The 9114-nt window shown below is 42.3% G+C and overlaps 1 protein-coding gene across 1 annotated transcript; it reads left to right on the top strand.

The window, feature by feature from the left end:
• The first annotated feature begins 603 nt into the window (after positions 1-603).
• kcne4 (potassium voltage-gated channel, Isk-related family, member 4) lies at positions 604-2019 on the top strand. Its single transcript, XM_062472884.1, has 2 exons — positions 604-691; positions 826-2019. The coding sequence occupies exon 2, from the start codon at positions 860-862 to the stop codon at positions 1382-1384; it is 525 nt and encodes a 174-aa protein (XP_062328868.1). The 5' UTR covers positions 604-691; positions 826-859; the 3' UTR covers positions 1385-2019.
• Positions 2020-9114: the final 7095 nt, after the last annotated feature.

The following is a 9114-nucleotide window of genomic DNA, read 5'->3' as shown; positions in this document are numbered from 1 at the left end:
TCTATTTAAGATATTACATAGACCAGTTTTGGAGCTCCTTTCCCATATTTGTGGGGAGACCTGCCTTGTATTATAAGTGCATCCAACTATATTTATTTGTAATTTGCCTTGAATGATTAAGTAAAGATTGTGTTTGGTCTAGAAACCCTGCCTTGTGTTATTATTTTAAGTAGGCCTATGAGCCTAACTAAACTGAATTGTAGCCCCCACACACTAATTTATACACGCTAAATAAGGGTTAGCCATCCTTTTTGTTTGAGACGGGATGTTGTAGGTTAGGGTGACCAGACGTCCTCTTTTCCCCGACATGTCCTCTTTTCGAGAGCTAAAAAATGCGTCCGGCAGGGATTCCAAAATTGTCCAGGAGTTTGGAACCCCCCCCCCCCCCCCCCCCCCCCAATGTCCTCTTTTTCACAAACTCATATCTGGTCACCCTATTGTAGGTTAAGATACCGTCCATAAGTCGGATAAGCATGGTTGCTACGTTTATGTCTGGTGCTGTGTTTCCTGCTCAGTCAGTAAGACAGAGCCAAAACTCTTCCGACCAGCTCTTGACCACGGAGACTCCTCACGTGATTTATGACATCCTGAGGTCGCTATATAAGTCCCTGCACTTCACAATCCCCCTAAACATCAGAGGCGCATTAGCGAGCACAGGGATCCAAAAGGCCCACATGGTATCTTTTCTAAGGTAGGTGGCCGGTCCTAGCTTTACTAACACAGCAATGCAGTTGCGTAAAAGACAAAGGACGCGTTAACTAAATGGACTAAACCTCACAGTCGTCAAAATCATAGCCTAACGACACTGTATATTTTCCCCTATAGGAAATTCCAACGGTCTTCTTCATAGCCTGCACTAATGATGGAGAGGTCCGACAACTCCACTGCACCTGACATTCTTCAGACGGCAAATGTGGTGTCCCAAAGCGGCGAAAGTGATGGCAAGGCTTACCTATACATTTTGATAGTCATGTCTTTTTATGGTGTATTCCTTTTTGGCATAATGCTGGGCTATGTTCGTTCAAAAAGGCGAGAGAAGAGGAGGTCGAATATATTCAGGCGCCTGTTGCACGAGGAGGAAAAACGGGAATGGGGAGCGTTAAAGAAAAAGCACAGCATCACCTGGCCCGCCATCTCGGGGCTATGCTCAGGACAGGCATCGCTCCCTTGCTCCCCAGGAGTTTACGAGGGCAGGGTCTTGTCCCCGCTGGCTTGTGCTTTGTGTTCCGTGGAGCAAAGCAGTGTCAGTTCACTATGCTCGTCCGCCGACGTGCACTTTGCCATAGAAGAGGAGTCTGATAGTGGAACTGTTGAGAGTCCCGATGAAGTTTTGAAAGGAAGTTCGGACAACAGCGACGACTCAGCAGGACTGAAATCATTGTAAAGCTGATAACAACAAATGGAGACTTTATGGCACCGCCTCATATACCCGGAGCGTGGTAACTGACTGGCCAGTTTAGCTGGAGAAGAACTTGACTGCTCGTGTCAAACAGTCCTGAGCATTAAAATATACCTGGAACCCACTTGAAAGAAACTGGCAGTTTTGCCTATCGATAATGCCAATTTGTAACTTAGAAAATACACTGCCCAGTGTTGATATACAATAACTGTAGGTTTACTTGATGCAAAATATGTACTGTAAATATTGGTAAAACTATTTTCCTCTAGAATAATAAATGTTTAAAAAGTTTGACAATGACTGAGAGATTATCGGGATTTGCATTATCTGAATTTACCAGAAGGGGGCAGTCCTGCATCTGCATAGGCACCGGGAATGATGCCAGAAAGCAGAATTTAGCTGGAGGCTAGTTACATGGCCTGTTGAAACTTCATTGCTGTCTGTCATTGGTTTATAGTCATATCCTTATACAATGAATGGCTAAATGTTGTACTTATATACTTTTGATATTCTTCTAATTACAGTAGTAGATGCAGTGGCTGATCAATTATGTAGTGTGTCCAATCTTACAGTTGCATCTTCACTACTGCCATCCACAATTAAAACTATCTTTACCCAAATACCACTGAGCATGAATGTAACAACACAAGATTCAGCTGAAGTACTCTAGCCATGAGTACAATAGCATGTCTGTATGGAATAGACAGAAATGGTTATTGGAACCTCCAGTGAGCTTTATCATGTAGCTTTAACATAGCTCATCCCTTTTGAGCCAGACACACTTTCATCAGCACAAGCTCATTGACCAGGAGCATCACAGCTCACCTTGTTGACAGTATGCCCCACCACAGTGCAAGTCAAACAATAGCCTGAATGAACAGCCATCCTTTTTTCACTCTGTCTGCTGTAACCTATAAATGGGAATATGAAATGTGTTGCAAAATCAATTTCATATAAATGAAGTCAGACATTCATTGATCCTCGCACAGCATACTGTTTTATCAGTCTAAACTTTCCTTTTGGCTATTCTTACATAGTCTAGACAAGAACACATCTTCCCTGTAGAGAGATTCGATCCTTGTTTTTCTCTGCTATCTCTGCTGGAAAAATCTCTGGGTCGAGATCATTGTACAGGGTCTTCTTGATGAGCCTCTAAATGATTAAGCCAATCCTTTTGACAAACAGAACATAAGCCACGCCTTGCAGCCTTGTACTCTAATACAATACAGTACATTTGTACCAAATACAAAGAGGTAGATTAACATTTGTCCTCTCAATCTTTCCTCCCTCATTTCCTCTTCATCTCTGTCCCTCTCTCTCTTTATGGAAAGCTTAACATACAGGTTTTTTAAAGCATGGAAGATGAATTGAATTTCCTGTGCTCTACGTGTCACTGAATAAATCATTCATGTGAAACTTGTGCTTAGGAGAAAGCGAGTGTGTGCGTGCTCGCTTGTGTGTTAAGGAGAACCAAGAGAGGAGACTAAGGACAGAGAAGCACGGAAGCAGAAGTGACAGAGAGGATCGGGGGGGAACGAGCCAGCGACTGAGAAGCAGAGACAATGCATGCAGCAGTGCAGCATTAGCAGACAGGATGTTTGTCATTAGGACCCTCCAGTGGTATCTGAGGTTATGTCCTACGGTATGGCCCGCCTAATATATGAACAATTAATGAGGTTGGAAATGAGTTACTCTGACCCAGGACTCTGGATTACTCTGGATGCTTGATTTCCTTCTCTCTGTCATTTTCCCAGTCTGCTTTTCTCACAGTAACCCTCCCTCTTACTCTCTATTTATCTCTCCCTAACTGTCTGCCTTTTTCTATCTCCCCCTTTGTCTCTACTGTCAGACTGACCTTGAATTCTTTCCAGCAAATAGATGTCAAGGAAGATACCCAAAGACTGTACCCAAAGACTATTATATAGTTAATCTTACCACTAAAGACATTTAAGTCAGTTTACTGGAATTTTCCATAAATGGTTCAGAGGTTTGTGAATAAATCAAATTTGGGTTTTAAAGCAGGGACATCCTCGCGTTTCATCAACAAACAGCGCAGATCCTGTTCTACCCTTTGCCTAATGAGCGTTTCTATGGCGACCTTGTGGAAAGCAGCGGGTAATTTGTAGCAGTTGCTGCTTTGAGGTCCGCCCAAATCAAGACAGGTCACAGATCAAACTATAGAGGGGGTGTTCTTGCGTCGGTTGCAGATGGGTGCGTTTTTTCAACTTAAATTGTACAAGTCATATTTGGGTGATTTAAATAAGTATGCATAGGCCTACTTATTATTTATGAAGATTACATATATTACAAAGTTTACATTTGTTGCTGCTCATTTACACTTCTAAAATAATAAGAGTGTATAATGACACAGTGCATGTTCTCTTCTCATTTCCATGAGCTTCTTCTCATACCCTGCAAGAGGGGATGGTGAGACTATATGGCAGCCTCACATAGTTGAAACAGTTGCATGAAAAGGAAGAAATTGGTCAATCTTGTGTAAAAAGCATTTAAGTTGATTCTAACAACATTTTCACTCGCAGTATTACTCAGGGGCGTCGTTAGACCCTTTTTACTGGGGCACGTGCACCAGTATAAATCTGCTGTGCCCCAGTAAAATCTAGTTTGAGTTTTAACAATTTACTTTATTAGTCAGTGCATTCATTTAGATTGATAATCCCGGAAAAAATAAACGCAGTACCCCAATCAACGCTTGTAAAATCAAAGCACATATGCAGATGCCCGCAGAATTCCATGTCAGGGCACTCTTCTGAGCTTGCCAAATAGCCACTGCAGGACGCACACAGAAGTCCAGGTGCCGGACTCTGCACACAAGTCAGAATTGAGGTAGTTTCTAAATGATAGGCCTACGGATCCTCTTATTTAGACAAAAACAAAAACAATAGGCTATTACATGAAGCTCAAAAACAGTAGGCTATTTGCGCTCAAATGAATGCAAAAGAAATGTGAGCGCTCGCATTAACTATATGTCCCTGGCACAGCTGATATCAAACTTCACATTCCCTCCTGTTAAAAGTAAAGTTTAAATATTAAAAATGCCTAGCAACGAATCTGTAGCTGCGCCATCATCTTCTAGAAGATCTTATACAAATTCTAAGAAGCTGGAGATAATTGAACCCGCTAATTGAACTTTGATTATATAAATTAATTTGATGTAATTGCTAACAAACATTAACTATAAATAAAATGTTTGTACAATTCAGGGCTCGACGTAAGGCTTGTGCGCTTGTCCGGGACAAGTGGATTTTTTTGTAGGGCAACTGGAAGAGAAATGTAGGCTACTTGCCCCATTGGACAAGTTAAAACTCAAACAAAATCAAATGCCATGTTATTTCACGCTATGTGCCACTCACTACGTGTATTCTACCGATTTTATTTAACCGAATTCTGCATTAGCAAAACAAAAAAGTGGCTTCGTCCCAAGATCTCTCCAGACCGTGCAGCTACTTTAATGCTCAACACTTGAACGGGCGCGGTCTCTTTTCACAAGTTGTATTTTCCCAATGCTCTTCTTGACATCGCCATTCGATCAGCCCTCCCTGACTTCACGTAATAGTTACGTCAGCATCATGCCTACGGCAATGCCCGAGGGGAAAAAACACTCTTGTCCGTTGAACATAAAACGGTCTGCTACAGTAGGCTATTCTCAGGATTAGCAAGCTAGCTAAATTTATTCTATATATAACATTTTGTAGACATAACACTGGAATTTGCCACAAAATGAGTGACTTGGCTTTATTTCTGGACATACTATCCACAACGGAAGTGTGTTACACAATGCTGTAATATCGCCAATGCTCTTGGTACCCAGAATGCCCCGCGGCAAGCTGAAAATCTACGAAGTTAAGGACATTAGCTTAGTTAGATAAGCATTGTTTGGAGTTCTATTGTTATGTTCGTTTTGTTTTGATATGTGTAATGCTATGGTTTGTAGTTTAAATAATTTGATTGTTCACCCTGATTGGGAATGTTGTCAGTTAGATGGCTGTCCAAGTCGTAAAAATTATGTTGTTAGTGAACACTGGTGACTGTAAATTTCCTAACTCAATGAATCTCTTCCGTCACTGGTTGGTAACTGGTCCACTATGCGAGCCTGTTAACCCTTGTGTTATCTTCGGGTCATTCTGACCCATCAGTCATTGTGACCCACCGTCGTATTGCGACAGATTTACCGCATACAAAGACAAAGTGAAGCCTTTTCTTTTAACCGTTGGGCTGTCTCAGACCCCCCACATTGCAAAGGTTAAAATAAAATTATTTTAATTTGTTTTTGTATTGGGTAAAATTGGGTAAACACAACGATGGTTCGTTATGAACCTTTGGGTCATGTGACCCGAAGGCAGCACGAGGGTTAAGAACCAGTTTGCTTAATCACGGGCTACTGCGCTACCATCAGAGCCTGCATTTTTTAGAGTCTGTCCACTCCCTTTAAAGCCTTGTGCTGTCTTCACATGACCTAAAGGTTCATAACGAACCATCTTTGTGTTAACGCAATATTACGCAATACTAAAAAACAAACAAAAATAGTATTTTAACCTTCACGATGTGGGGTGTCTGAGACAGCCCAACGGTTAAAAGAAAATGCTTCACTTTGTTTTTGTATGCGGTAAAGTTGTCGCAATTCGACGGTGGGTCACAACGACTGATGGGTCAGAATGACCCGAAGATAACACAAGGGTTAAAAGCCTGGCTCTGCCCTCCTACGTACTTCCGCTCAATTTGGATTTTGCTTCTGTACTTGGTCTGGTATTTCAATGCATCAGTCGGTTTTCAGAAACACATTTTTTGTAGGTCCAATCAGCGAACAGAGGGAGTGGCTGAGAACGATGACGTTGATGTCGTGCATTAGTTTGAGTTGTAGTTCAGTAATGGCGGCGGAGAAAGATGCGAGCGAAGCTATTCTGCGGTTGTGGCAACGCAACCGAATATCCATAAGTTAAAGCCGGAGCAAGAACAATCCTTGCTGAGTTTTGTTGGTGGTCATGATGTTGTGGCCCTCCTCCCCACGGGGTTCGGGAAAAGTTTGATTTTCCAGCTACGGCAGCTAGCTCCGTGGTGAAGGAGTTGGCTAAAGCGAACGCTAGCGATTGGTTATGGCAACCGAGCGACCCCAGACACGTCCCGACCAAAATTGTTTGTGGGCGGGCTATGTTTGTCTGGCAGCCAGGCTTGGTCGAAAGTTGAATGAACGAGTATGTCCTTTCGATTTCTTACAGGATGAGTCGTTGTTGCCCATAACACGCTAGCATTCTGCTAATGAATGCTAATTGGTTAGTGAAGGACTGACTACGACCAGAGATCCCGCTTGATGGCATCCGAAGCAGAATCAGAATGTCAGAAGATTACCAAAATTGGCAAGCCAAAACTTTTTCTAGCATGTGAATTGACAGGGAGAGCCTAACAGTGCGTTCACACTGCAGCGGAGCGGGCGGCGCGTGGCGTCGGCTTCCAATTCATTTTCAATGAAACCAGGCGTTGACGCTCGCGTAGGGCATTGTGGGAAGGCGAGCGGAGCGGAGCGGAGCATTGCAAGTTGGATTTTCTCAACTTTATGTAAATGAGGAGCGTGAAAACGCTAGCGTTGGCCAATCGGATTGTTTTCTTGTTTCTTGTAACGTAGCAACCTTTGGTCATGATAAACATTTCTAGGTTTCACAATTTCAAGATGGAGGAGAAACTTTTCGTATGTGTCTGCACACCCAGTTCTGTTCAGAACAAAGTTACTATTGTGACGAGCCTGAATTTAAAGATTACATTAAACTAATAATGCATGGTGCATGGTTGCCGATGTCGTCATTGTTCCTACTGTGTTTTTATAGCCTACTTTTAAATTCAGTCTCGTCACATTACTGACTGTTCTGTGCCACTGCTAGCTCGCTAGCCCAGCCTACAAACGACTGGTTGAGTGACCGGTGGCGTAACATGTATTCTACTGTAATCTTGCACTAGTAAAATCTTGCATTTACATAAATGTTGTGTAAAAGTGGTATTTTGATCGATATTGTGAGTACATGAACCCAAATCTGCACGCTTGGCCATGACTACAACAGTGACCTTAGAGAACTACAACTCTGTATTAACTTGTCTAACACGCCCCCGAGCGTGGTGTACTGTGGGAAGGCAAGCGATGCAGAGCGTTAAAAAACGCTGCAGTGTGAACGCACTGTAACCTGTCAGCTGTGTTGTCGATGCCTCGAGAGAAAAAAGGAAGTGACCAGAGCTTGCCGTAAAGCAGTATCTCTGGTTGTACGATGTGTATGACGTCATTGACATTTTAAAAGTCGTTTTAGAACAGAAAGGCCTTTTGAATTCAGAATTCAAATTTACATTTAGTCATTTAGCAGACGCTCGTCTTATCCAGAGCGACTTACAGTGCGTGTCCACTGCAGTGACGCGAATCGCTTGCCATCGCTCGCCTTCCCACAGTTCACCACGCTCGGGGGCGTTTCAAACAGATTAATGTAAAATGTAGTTCTCTAAAGTCACTGTTGTAGTTGTCATGGCCAAGTGTGCAGACTTGGGTTTACGTACTCGCAACATCGATCAAAATACAACTTGTATACAAAATACAAAACTGTTTAATAGACATAAACGTTGACATGTGTAAAAACGTTTTATTATATTACTCAAAGTCTGCTAATCTGTCGATACGATAGGGAGTTCCAGCCGGGCTAGCTAGCTACTGTAGTTACCACAGAACGAAGTTACGTAACTAATGTGACTAGACTGAATTTGAAAGTACAAGCACCAACAACTTCGGCAACCTTGCGCCGTTTTTTATTAACATCTCTGTACGAATACAGCTATGTATCGTACAGGACTGGGTAAGCAGCCACACAAACGATTAGTTTCTCCTCCACCTTGAAACCTAGAAAGCTAGAAATGTTCACCATGGTTGCTACGTTACGAGAAACAAGAAAACACTCCGATTGGCCATTGCTAGCGGAAATCGCTCCTCATTTGCATAAAGTAGAGAAAATCTCAACTCGGTCGCGTCGCGTCGCTACCCACAATGCACCACGCAAGTGATTCGCCTGGCTCCATTGAAAATGAATGGAAAACATGTTGTCGCTCGCATCGCGTCGCTGCAGTGGACACGCACTGTTACAGTAAGTACAGGGAAATTCTCCCCGAGGCAAGTCGGTTGTAGGTACTAAAATTACTAAATTACTAGACAAAAAATGTAATCCTGAGAAAAGTGGATTTTGAGGGGTATAGCTCCATAGACTTGCATTCATTCTGCACTCGTTAGTGCCCTCATATGGAACTAGGGTGGAACTGCAACCAGTTCAGAACCCGGAAGTTTCCCGAAATGGGCAGTTCTCCCCATATTAGACATTCTCTTTTTATTATTTTTATTTTTATTATTTAGAATTCAGATAACAAATATTCCGTTTTCACATTTTGCAAACATAAGAATGTAAACAAATAAAAAAAAGATATGTAACAAGGTGACAGACTTGCAAACTTCCTTAAAGACATTGATAGCAAGAGCTCGTAATTGAATAATTTTGAGTAGATATCCATTATTAAAGTATTATTATTATGCCAATGCCTTCAGTTGTATTTTTTTATAATTGTGTTATGTCCACTGTACTGTCCTGTCTACAGTGTTGAATGTATCTCTGTTTTTAATCTCTTGGTGCAGAACAAATTCCCCTCGGGGCAATAAAGGTTTTCATTCGAAAACCCATCAC

The sequence above is a fragment of the Osmerus eperlanus genome, chromosome 11 (genome assembly GCF_963692335.1).
Source record: "Osmerus eperlanus chromosome 11, fOsmEpe2.1, whole genome shotgun sequence".
NCBI lineage: Eukaryota > Metazoa > Chordata > Actinopteri > Osmeriformes > Osmeridae > Osmerus > Osmerus eperlanus.
This window is presented reverse-complemented; position numbering and strand designations above follow the sequence as displayed.

What these genes read in the sequence shown, in the direction of transcription:
- kcne4 (XM_062472884.1), top strand. Translation starts at nt 860, where the DNA reads ATGATGGAGAGGTCCGACAACTCCACTGCACCTGACATTCTTCAGACG.